This window comes from Etheostoma cragini, chromosome 9 (genome assembly GCF_013103735.1).
Source record: "Etheostoma cragini isolate CJK2018 chromosome 9, CSU_Ecrag_1.0, whole genome shotgun sequence".
NCBI classification, from domain to species: domain Eukaryota; kingdom Metazoa; phylum Chordata; class Actinopteri; order Perciformes; family Percidae; genus Etheostoma; species Etheostoma cragini.
The window spans coordinates 22,453,284-22,471,043 of record NC_048415.1 but is presented as its reverse complement, the minus strand read 5'-3'; the positions used below and the strand labels follow the sequence as shown (position 1 = coordinate 22,471,043).

At 39.4% G+C, this 17,760-nt stretch overlaps 2 protein-coding genes across 2 annotated transcripts in view; both read right to left on the bottom strand.

Moving 5' to 3' along the window:
* Positions 1–2: 2 nt before the first annotated feature.
* Positions 3–4,270, bottom strand: klhl30 (kelch-like family member 30; the record flags this gene model as incomplete). Its single annotated transcript, XM_034882214.1, has 8 exons — positions 4,143–4,270; positions 2,569–3,413; positions 2,285–2,483; positions 1,656–1,742; positions 1,378–1,533; positions 894–1,082; positions 285–430; positions 3–137 (listed from the first exon to the last, which is right to left on the bottom strand). Coding segments are annotated over exons 2-8 (1,683 nt in total), but the record flags the coding sequence as incomplete, so codon positions are not given.
* A 139-nt stretch (positions 4,271–4,409) lies between these two features.
* LOC117949858 (espin-like protein) overlaps positions 4,410–17,760 on the bottom strand; it is an 18,413-nt gene continuing 5,062 nt past the window's right edge. The window contains exons 6-11 of the mRNA XM_034880411.1: positions 11,427–11,591; positions 11,184–11,325; positions 10,874–11,046; positions 10,625–10,789; positions 9,001–9,959; positions 4,410–5,656 (exon numbers count right to left, since the gene is read on the bottom strand). Of these exons, the coding sequence (XP_034736302.1) occupies positions 5,125–5,656; positions 9,001–9,959; positions 10,625–10,789; positions 10,874–11,046; positions 11,184–11,325; positions 11,427–11,591 (2,136 nt within the window). The 3' untranslated portion in view covers positions 4,410–5,124. The remainder of the gene's footprint in view (positions 5,657–9,000; positions 9,960–10,624; positions 10,790–10,873; positions 11,047–11,183; positions 11,326–11,426; positions 11,592–17,760) is intronic.

The window sequence follows — 17,760 nt, the reverse complement described above, 5'->3', positions numbered from 1 at the left end:
TTGCTTGTTCGGTTGTAAACCTCCACTTCCACACCGTAGTCCCCCTCCATACCTTTCCAATGGCCTCCAGTGACATACAGCTTGCCATCCAGCGCTACCAGGCCACCGTTCTCATGGAGCATGTGAAGAAGCTGGACCTGTAGAGAGGGAAATGTCAACATTTAGCTAAGGGGCAAAATAACAGGAGAATAAAAACTGATTAGTTTTGCTTTGAACCTTTTAACTTAGCATTGAAAAAAGGGATTATATTACTATGACTGTGGTGAGCAGTGATATAAGCCCACCTTCTGCCACATGTTTGCATCTGGATCATAAGAGTAGACTTTCTTAGTGTTGTCAGCAAGTAGATATATAGTTCCATCCACACAGACAGAACGAGGAGAGGACAAGTACTTTGGAAGGAAAGGGGAACAGATGTTGAGCCAGTTATCTGTAAAAAAAAAACATATATATAAATAAAATGTTAAAACACATAATTTGGAAGAATAAAGGGCAGATGAATTTAAAATGTTTAAGTTTTACAAACTTTTTAAGAGGATATAAAGAAAAAATAATGGTAGTTTAAATAATAGCTTTAATAAAATAGGTAGGATAACATTAAGATGATACTATTAAGAATTGATAAACAATGATTAACACTCAACTAGAAACACATACTCAAAGATGAGGATTTCCAGGTCTACCAGCAACAAAAACACTAAAACTTAAAGGTTTCAGTCAAGGTGTTTTCTTCAAGGTGTATGGTACTGCATACATAAATGTAATAATAAATAATAAATGCATTTCCATAACAATTTTTTTTTTAAGTGTTGTAATTAATGTTTCAAATCTCTTGCCAATATAGATTTGAGTGACAAAAGCTGATTCATGAAGTTGGCTTGCACCATCCTTACCTATAACAGGGTTGTAACACTGCATGGCCAAAGCATTGTACTTCATAGCACACGAGCCAATCACATAGAGCTTCCCATGACACGCTGTGGCTGTGAAGTTAGTCACGTATTTTAAGGCAGGGCATGTCAAGGCCCAGGTGTCGCTGTAAGGGTCATAATGCTCAACTTCAACACGATTTGACGTTGTACCTAAAAGAGGGAAATATAAGTAGAATTAAGGACCATGTTGAATCATGCTCTTATAAATGTAAACAAATAAAAATACTAAGATTTAAAGAGTTTATGACAGCACAAACCAACATCTAAAATGCCTTGTTCCTACATAGAACCCGGCTATTTGAAACTATTCAACCACAACGAAGAAATGCAAGCACATTAACTATCACAGCAGAGGTGAGCCATTAGAAGCAGGTGAGCTACTTATGTTTTCCATTTTGCTGCAGGTTTAAGGCACCACATGCAGAACTGTATTAATGTTTCTTACCTCCAATGACGTAAATCTCCCCGTTGAGTGTTGCCGACGTGTGGTTAGTCCGAGGCCGGAGCATGGGTGCCACAGTAATCCACCTCCCCTCTCTTGTGATGTACTTCCAGGTCTCTGTGGTCGACCAGGTGTTGGTATTTGAACCTCGCGAGCCCCCTGTAAGGCAGACAAGAACACTTTGTCAAAAGTCCGACAATGTTTTGCATTCCTTACAAAAGAAATGAGTTCTGTTAAAAAAACTATTTGTCAAGTTTCTGCATTATAAGTACTTCACTCACCTGTCACATACACATCATTGTTCAAGGAGACCATGGCGTAACCCCACTTGTTAGGGTTGGGGAAATTAGGGAGCTCATGCCACTGTTCTGCAAACATAAAGAAGAGGGCGTTTATGTTCAAAAATCATTCAGAGAGGGAAAGTAGATACATGTTTTTTAGAAATACAGTATGCAATATAAAAAATGAATACAGTACCAGGGAAATTGGTCAAAGATGCACAAATGTCCTCAAGGACCATTTAAATGACAGTACACTGTAAATCAAAGTTAGGTCGAGAAAGGAAAAAAACTGTTAGGAATGTAACTATTCTGGCTGAGCTTTCAACGTTGTGGCTTGAGTTGTCATGCCTCATACATTAAACCATAAATCTCAAAATGAAATGTAACAATCTTTTTGTGAACATTTCATATAAAAATCATGGACATGTATGGCTTCTTCCAGTAAAACTCTCTTTGAGGAACTGAAAAGATGATCCAATTTTGTCACATCCAGACCACATTCCTGCAGAGCTGTTTTTCTGTCAACACTACGTTAAAGGTCCTAGAACTCATCTGCCAAACTGTTGTGAAACTGATTCTGAACTTAAACACACTTGAAATTTTGATGTGTGCAAAAACTGTTGTCATACTTGTGACTGTGTTGTAAAAGGCACAGTTCCTATGCAGCAGTCTTTGCAGTCTTGGGTCTCTGTCCTCTTCATCCGAGTCATCTTCTTCATCTGAGTCATCCAGTGAACGACCTCCCATTACCACCAGCACCTCTTGCAGGTTTGGCTGTGGACTCTGAGGGTCCAGTCTGCCCGTGTTTTCTGGTGCCAAATCCATTTTCTACAAAAAGTATAAGTCATGATTGCTTTTGGAAATCTACTCAGAATGTGCAAACAAAGATAAGAGAGAGTATGAACTCACTAACCTCTCTGTGAATTTTTTCCACAGCCTCTCTGCAACTGGGAGAGGCCTGCACCAGACTGTCCTTCAGCAAGGTGTCAGCCAGGTAGTCCACGGTGAGCAGAGGGAGACGGGACAAGGTGAAGAGTTCCGGGAGATGGAACAGCCGAGACTCCTGGTACCTGACCCATTTCAAGATAGCCTCCACACGAGTGCACTCTGTCCGGATTTGTAATCCTTCGTCGGACAGGCAGGCAACAAACCTGTCCTTTCCCAACAGTAGAAACTCCTCACCTTGTTGAACAGCCTCAAAGTTCTCCAAGAGGAAAGCCCACGCTTTGGCCATCACCTCAGGGCAGCCATGGATCTCCCCAAATTCCAGGATTCCCAGACAGTTGGTTGCATCAATCTGGTGCTGAAGGTATCGGCTGCACACGGCTCTCACTGTCTGGAACTGCAGCTGGCTGGAGGTGCAGATCAGCCCCTCCACATTGCTCTGGTTGATGGTGAGTTTGCCTGTATAGGCAAAGTCCAGCAAGCAGCTGAGTATATCAGGATCAACATTGTGAAGCTCCACACGTGCAGCTATGCTCTCCACAAAGTCCCCTGAGAACATGCTGTGGAAGTATGTGCTGCAGAGGGCCAACACGCCACGGTGACAGGGGAAGTCCCGACCGCCAGTGCTCAATGTTACATCGACCAGTTTGGGGTGAGAGCAGAGTGAGCGCAATCCTTCTAGGATGCTCTGAGGATGGGAAGACAGGCAGAAGTCCAAGTCATCCACATTGCGCACCATGGTCAGCTTCAGTTTAAAATCTAAGCCAAATTGTCTTTTAGCAGGGATGGTCAAAAACTGAGTCCAAAGCTGACCTGTAAGTATAGAAAAAAATGCATTAATATGTATTAACAATGTTTATTTTCCACAAAAGATCAGCAATAACTTTACCATGAAGTACAAAATCTTACTCCAAAAGGATTCAAAAATTAGCAGGTGTGATAACAAAATTTGAAATTACAAAAAGTGGTATATGATTATTCTTTCATTTGACAATATATAATATAATAAAGTATACTTGTACAATTATACAATTAAAAAGGCCAAAAAGAGTTTCAAGTTTAATAGAAAGGTTTTTTTTATAAAAAAAGGGCCTTGTATTCTCAAAGGTGGAGTCAGCGTATCTAATCCAAAACACTTTTGTCAAATTCTATCTCCTCACCGTCCTCTGTCTTGTACTGTGTGCACTGAAAAAAAAAAAGAATCCAGTTTTTAATCCCAGCTTTGGCTCTGTAAAAGGGAAACAAACAACACTATTCCGTTGGCGCTCGTAAACAGGACAGGGCGGGGGGAAAGCCATGGCATACTGAAGGAGCACTGATGAGAGGGGTGTATTTGTTTGGGTGTTGAGTTAAAAAATTAATAATCTTTGTCCAGAATTGCAGACTCCACCGTTAAGCGTGGCATCACTGTTGTTATTCTACAGTCCTTTTGCTCATGATTAGCATGATATACTGCTATACTATGATTTTAATCTCGTCTGAAAGTCACAATATATTACATTTCCTAAATACTGTTAAATAAGTAACCAACAATAAACTCACCACAGAAGCAGAGAATGGAAATAACGGCTCATCCTTCCAGTAAAAAAGCAGTTCGTAGCTGAGCGGCTGGTAAGATCAACATGGAGTCGCCACCATGGCCAAAAGCTTTTGCCATGTCACTGGGACAGGCGGCCTGTCTTTCAGCTATTTTTAGAACTGACAGAGACACTGTGCTGAAGTCAGATTCCAAAAAACAAGCATGGACACACAGCTGCTGTAACAGGCACGTACTATTCTCAACTGGCCTGGAAGATAGCAAAGGAGATAAATGACGTAGCACCGACCTTTATCGTATGTTACAACAATTATTAAATAATTCCACTATGCTGGACAAAGTGCTGTATGTTTATATAGGTGTTAAATTATGTGAGGTTGGCTTAAAAGTGACTTCAAATAGGTAAGAAATGAAAATATATAATGTCAGTGAAATATTGTCAGTGAGCGCATACAATAAGGCAATAATAAATGATCTGCCCTACAAGTAATGAAATTACAAAGGAATCTATGAAATAAACTGCCACATCAAAGATTCTAGGTTGTGGTAAGATGTTTACTCTCAGGAATACACACTATTACTCAAGGTATTCTTTTGGAATAGGGCTGGATTTGCTCTGTATCTATTGTCAATTTGATACATGAGTTTGAATACCAAAGTACCTACTAAATATGTTATTTTATAGAAACATAAAATATGCTGTATATATTTTTTAATGTAACAACAAAGTCCAAACTTCTGAAATGCTTTAGAGTTTAATGGTTTAACACAATAAAATACAGTATAAAATTTACAAAATTATTATTCAAATCAGGCAATATCTGATTAATTAAGTAAACATGGCTGAGAATCTGGCTAAGCTCTCAGTGCTAGCTTTCAGTACTTGATAAACCATTACAGCACTTCAATTCAATTCACAATTCAAACTGTATTTGATACCTTAATGTAATCTCAACAGTACAAAAAATTTAAAAATGACACAAGCAACTACTCAAAATCAAATATCTCCGCCTCCTTCTCTTTCCAAAAAGCAAAACTGCGGTCAATGTATTTACAAATTTCTTCATTGCTAAAACTGGAAATGTCAGTTCCACTCTGGAGCCCCCCCTCGTCAGGCGTGGGTGTCTGCACAATGACCTTAGGGACCTGTCTAACCTCTGGGAGGATGTGTTTCACCACTTTTACAGTGCTTTCAGATGGACTCACAGTGTTTCCAAAGAACTTCACTTTAATGTCCTCAAAGCCGTCCTTCCACTCACGGTTCCCGGCCTCGATGTCCTGTACAACAGCCTTATGGAAGTCCCTAACCAGCTCCCAGGGAAAGCTCCCCACGTGGTCAAACACCTCAAAGCACAGCAGGTGTCTCATTTTGCGTTCGTCCACAGGCAACTCCAATTCCAGCATGTGAAAGTATCCCAGCATGAAGAGATCCAGGGTCAGGTTGTCGTACTCCACTGGCATGCCGTCCAGACGAGGTAGGAACTGTTCTGGTGAGTAGAGGGCCTGCTGCCTGTGGAGCCTGTGGATAACACTGAATGGTTATTCAAGATGTATTAACAATAGGCTGACACTAGTCTAGATCCATGACATTCCACTTTTGGGACTGCTCCGGTGCCGACCGCAAATTTCCACAGGATGTTGCTCTTTTTGTCTGGGTGTTTGTTCCCGTCCTCTGTCTCTGTGTTGGCGTTCTAACATTCGGTGGATTTCTGAGGACTATGGTTAACTGGTCTTCAGATCTGTGCAGGGTAAATCCGGACAGCTAGCTAGACTATCTTTCCAATCTGAGGACTATGTTACCTGGTCCTCAGATCTCTGCAGGGTAAATCCAGACAGCTAACTAGACTATCTGTCCAATCAGAGTTTTCTGTTGACGACTAAAACTACTTCTGAATGTACACATGTTCCAGCAAAACAACTTCCTTCCTCAGACTATTGAGCAGAGGCCCCGTTATTGTGTCCGCCACCCAAGACGATTGTGATTGGTTTAAAGAAATGCCAATAAACCAGAGCACTTTTTTCTCCCATCCCAGGATGCTGTGTGGACTAGCCAGACCCCTCTCCTCCACAGCGCTGTGGAGGAGGGTCTGGAAAAGTGAGACCAGGCTGACACTCAAGATTAAAAACTTAACCACCAAATATTTGACATTTGTTTTGCTGAATGATTAACTGATGTTTTAAATTGTGAATTTATTTTCTGTCAGGATACTAATGGATTGATCAACTAATAATTTCAGCACAACAGACCTATCTGTTCAGTGGATACTTTGTAAGTTATCACCACTGTGTTAGCTGAAGAGTGACTTTATCAACATTTATTTAAATGAAATCTTTGAGATTATTACTTTAAGCATTTTTTTTATTTTAACTGAAACTGAACTAATCGTTAATTTAAGATTTTAAAGCTGCAATTACTGATTTTTTTTACCTCTTGGGGCAAAGTAACTCAAGAGCTGATTTATTAACTCGTAAAGTTGATAAAGAAAAGAATGTTAGAAATTGTGGAATGTAACATTACATGTACTCCAGTACTGTACTTCAGTCCAAATGTTGAGCTACTCGTACTTTCCTTGAGTCTTTTCTTTTCATGCCACTTTCTACTTCTACTCCTCTGCCTTTAGAGAAAAATATTCTACTTTTTACTCCACTCCATTAATCTGACAGCTTTAGTTACTAGTTACTTTAGTTACTAGTTACTGCACTACATTCATCTGACAGCTTTAGGTACTAGTTCATTTAGTTACTAGTTACTGCACTACATTCATCTGACAGCTTTAGTTTCTAGTTACTTTAGTTCTAGTTACTGCACTACATTCATCTGACAGCTTTAGGTACTAGTTACTTTAGTAACTAGCTACTGCACTAAATTCATCTGACAGCTTTAGTTACTAGTTCCTTTAGTTACTAGTTACTGCACTACATTCATCTGACAGCTTTAGTTTCTAGTTACTTTAGTTACTAGTTACTGCACTACATTCATCTGACAGCTTTAGTTTCTAGTTACTTTAGTTACTAGTTACTGCACTACATTCATCCGACAGCGTTATTTACAAGTTCCTTTAGTTACTAGTTACTGCACTACATTCATCTGACAGCTTTAGTTACTAGTTATTTAGTTACTAGTTACTGCACTACATTCATATGACAGCTTTAGTTACTAGTTCATTTAGTTACTAGTTACTGCACTACATTCATCTGACAGCTTTAGTTTCTAGTTACTTTAGTTACTAGTTACTGCACTACATTCATCTGACAGCTTTAGTTTCTAGTTACTTTAGTTACTAGTTACTGCACTACATTCATCGAACAGCTTTAGTTACTAGTTCCTTTAGTTACTAGTTACTGCACTACATTCATCTGACAGCTTTAGTTACTGGTTCATTTAGTTACTAGTTACTGCACTACATTCATCTGACAGCTTTAGTTTCTAGTTACTTTAGTTACTAGTTACTGCACTACATTCAACTGACAGCTTTAGTTACTAGTTACTTTAGTTACTAGTTACTGCACTACATTCATCTGACAGCTTTAGTTACTAGTTCATTAAGTTACTAGTTACTGCACAACATTCATCTGACAGCTTTAGTTTCTAGTTACTTTAGTTACTAGTTACTGCACTACATTCATCTGACAGCTTTAGTTACTAGTTCCTTTAGTTACTAGTTACTGCACTACATTCATCTGACAGCTTTAGTTACTAGTTACTTTAGTTACTAGTTACCGCACTACATTCATCTGACAGCTTTAGTTACTAGTTCATTTAGTTACTAGTTACTGCACTACATTCATCTGACAGCTTTAGTTACTAGTTACTTTAGTTACTAGCTACTGCACTACATTCATCTGACAGCTTTAGTTACTAGTTCCTTTAGTTACTCCACTAGATTCATCTGACAGCTTTAGTTACTAGTTCCTTTAGTAACTAGTTACTGCACTACATTCATCTGACAGCTTTAATTTCTAGTTACTTTGGTTACTAGTTACTGCACTACATTCATCCGACAGCATTAGTTACAAGTTCCTTTAGTTACTAGTTACTGCACTACATTCATCTGACAGCTTTAGTTACTAGTTACTTTAGTTACTAGTTACTTTAGTAACTAGCTACTGCACTACATTCATCTGACAGCTTTAGTTACTAGTTCATTTAGTTACTAGTTACTGCACTACATTCATATGACAGCTTTAGTTTCTAGTTACTTTAGTTACTAGTTACTGCACTACATTCATCCGACAGCGTTAGTTACAAGTTCCTTTCGTTACTAGTTACTGCACTACATTCATCTGACAGCTTTAGTTACTAGTTCATTTAGTTACTAGTTACTGCACTACATTCATCTGACAGCTTTAGTTACTAGTTCCTTTAGTTACTAGTTACTGCACTACATTCATCCGACAGCTTTAGTTTCTAGTTACTTTAGTTACTAGTTACTGCACTACATTCATCCGACAGCGTTAGTTACAAGTTCCTTTAGTTACTAGTTACTGCACTACATTCATCTGACAGCTTTAGTTACTAGTTACTTTAGTTACTAGTTACTTTAGTAACTAGCTACTGCACTACATTCATCTGACAGCTTTAGTTACTAGTTCCTTTACACATTAAGATTTTTGAAATCTAGTGTACATCTAGTAGTTTATAAACGTGATCCAGGTCCAGCTGAGAAGATGAGACTTAGTTGACTGACAGAACTGTTTGGATCATTTCCATTTTCTAAAACGTGAGGCTTACTCTGTATTGAGTACTTTTAATACTTTTAATACATTTTTCTGAGGATACTTACATCCCTTTACTTAATTAACCTTAATTAAGTAGGACTCATCACAGACAATGGAACGTTATAAAAAGTCATGCAGCCCTACCTGCGTATCTGTCTGGACGGCACACTGGAGATCATGCTCCTCCAGTTACCCAGCATCTTGTTGACGGCACTTCTCTGCTTGAAGAAGTGTCCCAGAGAACTGTTCATCATCTTCGACTGGGCGCTCTCCACACTGGCCCTGCGACCTGACCCAGATCTGTCACCCATCCCTTGGTTTCCGCCACTCATCTTCCTCTCTGCTGCATCCTTGCTCTTCAGTGTTACAGTGTAGGCCGATTTCTTCCAGTGGCCTAGGAACAGCACGACTATACGCTCCTTTCTAAGGCTGGTGGACTCTAGAACACCTGTAACATTTGCATCATGGTCAATGCCGGAGTCACTTTTCTGGTTTGTCTCTGGGGCCGGACTCACGACATTAGGCTGTTTGTCTGACTCTGAGGCCTCAAACTGTGGGGTAGAACTCAACACGACAGCCTCAGCCACCTCATCTGACAAAGGTAAGTTCTGTGTCTCAAAATTAGACTTCAAAGTCCTCACAGACACCCCAAACTGATGTATTTCGTCCTCTATGCTCTCCCTGCGTATCCTGATAGAGTTCTGTCTGTCTGGCGTCTGGGAGAACACGGTGATCAGGTCAGTGTTGGGCATCTTGCAGTAGGGCTGGTCTGTCAGATTGGTCATGAGCAGAGACATGCTCTTTACGATGCCTGAGATGCGGCCGCACCACACAGGTAGGGGAACTTGACTTGAGAAGTTTCTGAACTGTGTGTTGACGGTGATGTTCACTATGGGAGCTGGCAGGATGTGCCTGAGCTCCTCGGCTAGGCGAGCGAGCTCCAGCTCGTAGCTCTCACAGTTCCTCTGCATGGAGACGTTGGCAATCTGCTGCTCCAAATAGATGAGGTCATCCTCAGTCAGCAGCTCACCAGAGGGCCCCAGGATAGCATTATGGGCTTGGGAGTACCTCCAGCTGACTTTGGCATATCTGTTCCCATTTTCCTGTAAGAGAAGAGGCAAACAGCAGGCAGATAAACATGCAGAATATCATATTCAAATTCATTTTTACATTTCAAATGGCTTTGGCATGACAGGGAAACAGTAATGATACAGTAAAACTGCAATCCAAACCTCAAAAAATGACTTGACTGGCAATGTGTTATGTGTTCAGGGATTTGTTATATGCAATTAAAATTAAATGATGATAGAATTTCCAAGTGTTTTAAATTCTTTTCAGTAATGCAGATTTAGAATAGCATTACCAAATCAGACCAAAGTTTTTGCTTTGCTCATAGTGGTCTGGTTATTTGTTCAGAATGAGACTTTAAGTAGGCTGGTCAACATCCAGTCTAACGACCTTTCTAGGGCTGCAAACTATCAATTATCAAAATAGTTGCAGATTATAAAATTTCTGTTATTTAATTGACACATTTTTCTGGCAGATTTTTTCTATCCTCTCCACATTTCTCTTGATTAATCGAACAAGTACACTGTGCAGTATCTGCTGGACTCAACCGATTCACATTGAATGTTTTCCAGACTACAATGATGTAGCTAAAACTGTGATCATGACAATTCACGAGCCTGTGCTACGTAAGATTGAGATAATGCAAGTGCAAAGAGTGCACTAATACTTTAACCCTGTTTAATCTATGGATATATATTACCTTCCTCCTCTGATCCTCCTCATCCATTAGCCTGGCCTGCAGCTGTCTCACCATGACTTGCCTCTTCCACTCAGCAATGGGGCAGCCTCTCTCATCATGAGTGGGCACCAGGTAGTCGATGTCCGATAGGTTGGCCTCCTCAGTGGGCAGGACCACCATCTTGTTCTGCACAGACACGGCATTTTAGCTAAAGAAAGGAAGGGCTTACAAAGGAAGGATGTACAAACTGGGAAAGCTTACTGCACTTACTGCTTGTCCAGGGAAAACCCCTGATAATCCTGATTGTTTTAAGGATTTAATGGAATTCATGCTGCCAAGAAGTTTTCTTCCACCCGGGAGGTTAGCATCAGGAAACATTGTCCTATCAGCAGAGAGACTTATCTCGCTCCCAGCGGCCTTGGGCTGATTGAAACCTTTAATAACTGAAATACAAATCAGAAGTGTGTGTCTTACTCACTCTAATGTAACCATTACATGGTAATAACAATAATACACAGTCTTACTAATATATAATGATTAAATTATGATTGAATAAGGTAAACAGAACTGGTTTTCTCACCAGATGTCGCAATTTGAATCTTCTCTATTCTGTTGACAGCAGTTTTCTCCGACTGGGCAGGTGTGGATGAAGCGGAAGGTAAAGGAGGTGCAGAAGGGGGCTGAGGGTATCTCGCCTGCGGGGAATCCTCACTCTCAGGTTGCTTGTTTGGACAAAAAAAGAGACATGCCCCGGTTGCTTTGGGTCATGTAGGTAAATTGAGAAGAATGGAAAATGTGGTGAAAAACTGAACTCAGCATTTACCTTTAAAGTATCCATGGTTGTGTTATTGCCGTAACTGTCTCTGCATATGTCACTCAGGCAGCCGTAGTAGTCCTCCCTGCTGGCCTGCCAAAACACATCCGGCTTTATCTTCACTAATTCCTCCACCGGAGAAATGACCTCGATGGGATTATCTGCGCAGGCTGTCTGCAAACATCAGCGATTTAAAGACCCAATATTATGAAATGTGACAAAAACTCTGTTTTGCAATCTATACACCTAAACATCACAAATACTTTTGCTACAGTTTTTGCCTTTATCAAACACCAAGTATGTAACTTTAAATGTGACTTAATGCTGATTGAGTCAAATGTTTTGTCCCTCTGTATGTTGTCACAGTGAATAAGCACACACAGCCTAAACACATTTATAGATCTTGTTTTTGTGCATTTTAACTTTTTACATCCTGAACACCATACATCCTTACAACTAAAAGCTAATAGTGTGGACTTTTAGATCACATCTAATGTAAAACTAATGGATATCGTTTTATAGGGAGGTTATTTCCCTTTTTATCTGTTGTCAAGTCACAATATTAACAGGGACATGTCAAGGAACAAAATATGTATTTAGTTCCGTCCAAAGGTAGGAACATACAGTTTATGGCAGAAATAGAGCATGTATAAATTGTGGGAGATAGAAATGTAGGTTTAGGCAGTGTAATCAATCACATTATTATTCCTATAGTCAGATTTATTTGGACTATTTTCTACAGGTCAGTATGACATGGAGGTGTAAAGAGAGTTAAGTATATTAGGCTAAGCATGAAAGTAAGAGTTAGATTGGCTTTGATTTTTTAATCATCAAATGCCCTATGCATTATGCCGGTGAAAACATTTTTTTTATTTTTTATTTGGTGTGGACTTTAAAGAAATGTAAGCAATATTGCATGTTGTTGCCATATGGCAACAAATTCTTTTTCTTAGTGTTTTTCACAATAAACCATGTAAAATGCATTGTTTTTTGTTTAATTGTGTAAATAGGTCTTTTATTTTGAAGTTGTACTCATTTGATGACTTCACATACCCACAGAATCCTGTTTCCCCCCCTCTTTTCCGGACATGTGCCACACTAAAGATCACGCTCCAGGATCAGCCAAAATGTAGTCAATTTTAGAAGCATTTCTTTGAAAAAAATAAAATTCAACTGTTATCTGGAACAAGTAAACTTTAATTTTTCCTCATTTAAACCAGTTAAAATGTTGTATTTTTTCGGTAAAAGGCTAAAATTAATTTGTTGCCATATGGCAACATTATGCAAATATTGATGTGAAATATGTATATTTTGCCTAATAGGCTCAATTGAATTACTATAACTTTAGGCTACTCTAGCACTATATTTGGAATTATTTATAATATTTTAAAAGAAAAACATAAAATGTATTTATACTATGCTATTCCAGCCATTTTTCAATGAATATATTATCTAAGTTATTAATTGCACACTATTGTAAATTAATTGCTCACCAATAAAAATGAGTTATTCCAAAGGAAATCATGTTGGCTCACTCAAATTATCTGTTTGTCCACTGACATTTATAATCAATATACCTTTCTCGTTTAAATAGGGAGTTCCTAAAGGAAGATTATGTATCAGAAATATGTTTTCATGACATATAGTTCAGTAATTGTAAGTTTAGTCAGTGTGTTGTGCTTATTTTGCCCCTAATCAAGTACATTGTATCCGTGTTTCTTCTTTCAGGTGTATTTGACAGACTTATTACAGTGTTATTAATAATTATCAAAAACTACAATTAAAACTAAACTAAATTGACTGTAAACACATTTGGGCTATACATGTTGATACATATAGGTTGAATTTGTTTGGTAATTATTTCAATAAAAGCATGTTTCTAAAGAAATAATGGATTTTTTGGAACTTTCCACGAATGCGCAACTTTCTTTTTGAATTTTTTTTTTCAATTGCATTATTTAAGCATCCTGGAGTAATAAAAACACATCAAGATATTTTTACCATGTTTAAAAAAAAAATCATGCAATAGAGGGTTAAACATTAAGGCCTGAACACATGCACTATGAAAGACAAAAGAACCAAACAAGCGTATGGGATGGAAGCAACCTTGAATAATTGGCAGCATTTCACACCACTCTAGGGAGGATGTAAGGAAACATTTAGATCCCCTTTAATGAACCTGCATTGTTCTAATGCACTCCATGCAGAATGCATATGAAATTCAGCTCTCCAAGGACATTATTAGTAACCAAAACATCAAAGGCAGCCCCTAACATGCTGCTGCATGCTGTTGTGCTTTGTGTCCATGAGGTGGTCCTTGCCATTTCCTCTCACACAGTACTTTGATGTCCAACAGCACGAAATATGCTGTGACACTGCTCAGGCGGAGGATATAACTTCCCCGAAGTTGTGCAATCCATAAATAGATAAACTATGGGGCTGGGAAAAGGGGACGGGAAGCTTGATTCCTTTGTGACCCATCTTGTAACAGTTCAGTGTCTTAAAAGCCATGATGAACCAGTCCGTGTGTGTGTTTAATTAGACCCACTGGCCAGAGAGCATTTGGTTTTCATCAGCACCGAATCACAATTGCCACGCAAATATACTGTAGTAAGCCTAGCCCTGTTTTGGCCTGGATCTACTCATCCTCTATCAAAGACCACAAACAGCCATGATCACTGCAGATTAGGAGCCAAGAGTTAAGAAACAGCTACTCAGTGCTGCCTCATTGTCGGACATACCGCTCCAGTAATCTGTGGTCTCTGTGGGTCGAGCCTCAAGAGGGTTTAAGCATTTCAGAACACCATGTGTATTTAAAAAACATGTCTTGTAATTCTGGAGTCAATCATTAAAACAACCTGCTTCCACATAAAATATTCACATTCTTGGTGATAAATTGCAATGTGGAATGTATACAGCGGGTGAACATTATACACAGAACACTATAGTGTAAATACATGTCCACTCACATGTTAAAATACTCTCAGGTTTCCCGCAAGGAGGTAAATACTTGCGAGGCTAACTACTGACGTGCACAATGTTTTTGCCAAGATGTACAGCTTTTTTGCACCCCTTGTAGCTTAGCTTAAGAAGACAAATATATCTACTTCATAATGGAACATTGTTAACAGCTACTGGATCAGAAAACTTTAAATAGAAACAGTGCTGGATTCGAAAAAAGGAGAAAAAAATCACGTCTAATTTTCAAAAGAAAACAACAATGACAACATACACTACTATAGTCCGATCATGTGCCTGGAATATTAGTCATGCCTAACCGTAAGAGGCCACAACTGATCAGAAAATAGGATAAACACAGCCATAACATCTGTTAGCTAGGATTTAACAACTTGCACAACTTTCCTTTCACACAACTAATTACTCAGCATGTCATGTCACTTATGAACAAATGCTCAAGGACAAATAACGTAATGTAATAAAGCATACAAAGGAGTAAAAACAAGCAAAATCAACACAGACTACACAAACTATTGTGGAAATGATCTATAAACCAAACTAAAACCTACTAACCTTGATCTTCAGCAATGTCCCGGTGCACTCTGGTACGACTGAACGGAGGCAACGATTCGTGTGGCAAGGTATCTGGAGCGCTCGCTCCGTGTCGAGGATGTGACACTATCTTAAGATCACCAACCACTTGTTTGACACCATCAGCAGCATCTCTGCCAGTAGCCAAGGGTCGCCAGGCAATAAACAATAAACTCTAATCGGAGAATTCGGTTAATAATTAAGGGATAGGATAGAGTGGCCGCTAACGTCACTAATGCATGGACAAACTGGCCATGTTGTTGCACGAAGGGAAGTATCAGCACAAGACTTGTCAAAGCAGCTTGAAAAGAGACATTTTATCCATGAGTGTTCAGGCGCTTTTTCCACTTGGGACAAAGGAACTGAGGAGTTAACCCATCCAGCGTTTTTGTGAGGGTGGGGGTACAAATCTACTTTAGAGGGTTTGTAAATTGTGACAGTGGAAACACAATGTGACACCAAACACTAAAACAGATGGGTTTGATTGTTAATGTGACAAAGCTAGCAGAAAACGAAGTGCTGTGACCGATGACCATTACAATATTCCAAACACCTATTCATATAGGTGGTTATTGATGTTTATTGTTGTAGAATACGGTATAAAGTAAATCAGCAAATAATCACACCTGAAAAGCTATGGCCGGTGATTTTTAGGCATTTGAAAAAATGTAAAACAATTATTAAAATATTTGCAAATTAACTTTCTGTTGATCAACTACTTGATTAATGGAAAAAATGATTGCAGCTCTACAACTATTAGTAGATTTTAACACATTGCATTGAATACTTTTCAAATCTACTCCATTAAATGTGTGTGGAGTATTACAAGGTGTATGGGGATAGGATCTAGATTTCATAGTTCTGTAAAATATCCCCCCATCTGTAATACACATGGAACTAGGATGCAGCCAAGTCTTTATAAGACTGAGACAAATCAACAGTCCTGAAGAGGATAAAGCATATCTTCAAATAATTTTATCTCTGACAAAATAAAGAACACAATGAGTCTATTCGATGCTCTCTAGTAATAATGTTGATTACAGCAAAAAAAACATGACAGGAGACATGAGAGGCAATGTGTTTTCTCTTTCTAAAAGTACCTAAAACAACAGTATCGTGGGTCTTTTCGCTGTGAATGGAGAACAAAAGCCTCCAACGTGTATGAAGTAACCCTCACACCACAGTCTGTTTATTTGATTGCAGCACCACAGTCTGTTTATTTGATTGCAGCTGTTCAGGAGATGCGAGAAGAGGAAGAGCGGTTGACAGCGCTGAACAAGTCTGACCTCGCTGTGTGTGATCCAAACATGCGAAGAGGCCAAATACACAGCTCACCCCAGTCATTGCCCCAATCCATTCAGCTTGCTGCTCAGAAATGAGATTATCTGACTGACACTTTAGAACCAATGAAACCTGTGATCTCCACAGCACTTTACAAACTTACACCACCACCACAAATGTAATTAACGCATGTCTACTTGTACAGCTCATGTCCGGGAGGGTTCAAAGCATTATATAGTTATCTTATATTATGTAAATATTATGAGGATTTAAATCCTAAAAAGGCTATGTGAGGTTCTTTATCAAATGACTTCTCTGTTCACATCAAGACTCCATCTGTGTGTCCAAATAATACGCTGCCTAGAAACCAAATACATCATTCTGTCATTACCAACATTACACAGTATCCAAAGGTGACTATCATAGCACTTCCAAATCCCTGGAAAAAACACGACACACAATCAAACGTTTGTGTGAAGCCAATGACATCCTGCTCTCCAAGCCCACAGAGGGATAGAGTTGCCGGTTCCAGGCATCAGAATGGTGAAAACGTTGAAACTTAATCTTGTGGATCTCATAACGGGCTCAGCCCATGGGCCCTCCACCTGAGCCGCTAGAGAGGGGTAACTGATAGGCACCTAGTTGGCTGCGGCTGCTGCTGCGTTCGACGTGGCAGCGGCCCCTGTGCTAATTAGCTCCCCATTGTTGATGGGAGGATTATTTGTGAAGGAGAGCTCAGCAGACACGCCTTGCCGGCTCCCTATCATCATCCTCTTTATGTATGAGTGCTGCTCTTCTCTGCTGACTTATTAATGGCTTCTTTTGACCGACAGCTTTCGTTACTGTGTACATCACTGTTTAGTGTGCGCTACAGGCGACATGGCGAAATGAAGTGCGATGGGAAGAACCAAGGAGAGGCAGCAGGTGGACAGCTGAGAGGCTTTAACAGGTTGGCTGACAGAGTGGTCCCCTTAGGCTTTAACAGTATAATCCGTTTCCTATTTAAAATCAACTCCAAAAGCTCACATTTCAGTATCAGTGTCCCACCTCTAAACCTAATTATTATGTAGCTATTTAAAAAGAAAACAAATAAATCAAGATATAAACAGGCTGGACACAGCACACTTAAATACAGGCCAGTTTTTTTTTACTGCATTGACCCCAGACTTAAATAGGCAACACCTGCATAAACAATGTGCTAACACTAAAATATTCATCAATCACATTAAGGAGTATTGTGCTCTCTGCATAAAACAAAAGAAGTGTCCTCTGTGGCAAACTGAGAACAAAATAATCCCCTCCAGCACCATCACTTGTAATACCTTATTCAACACAAAGACAATCATCTTCCACTTTCTCAGTCCACTTAAACTGAGAGCATAGGAATCAGGCAGAGTGGAAGACAACAGCGCTGGACCAGGACAGGCTTGACCTGCATGAAATATACACTCACCGGCCACTTTATTAGGTACCCCATGCTAGTAACGGGTTGGACCCCCTTTTGCCTTCAGAA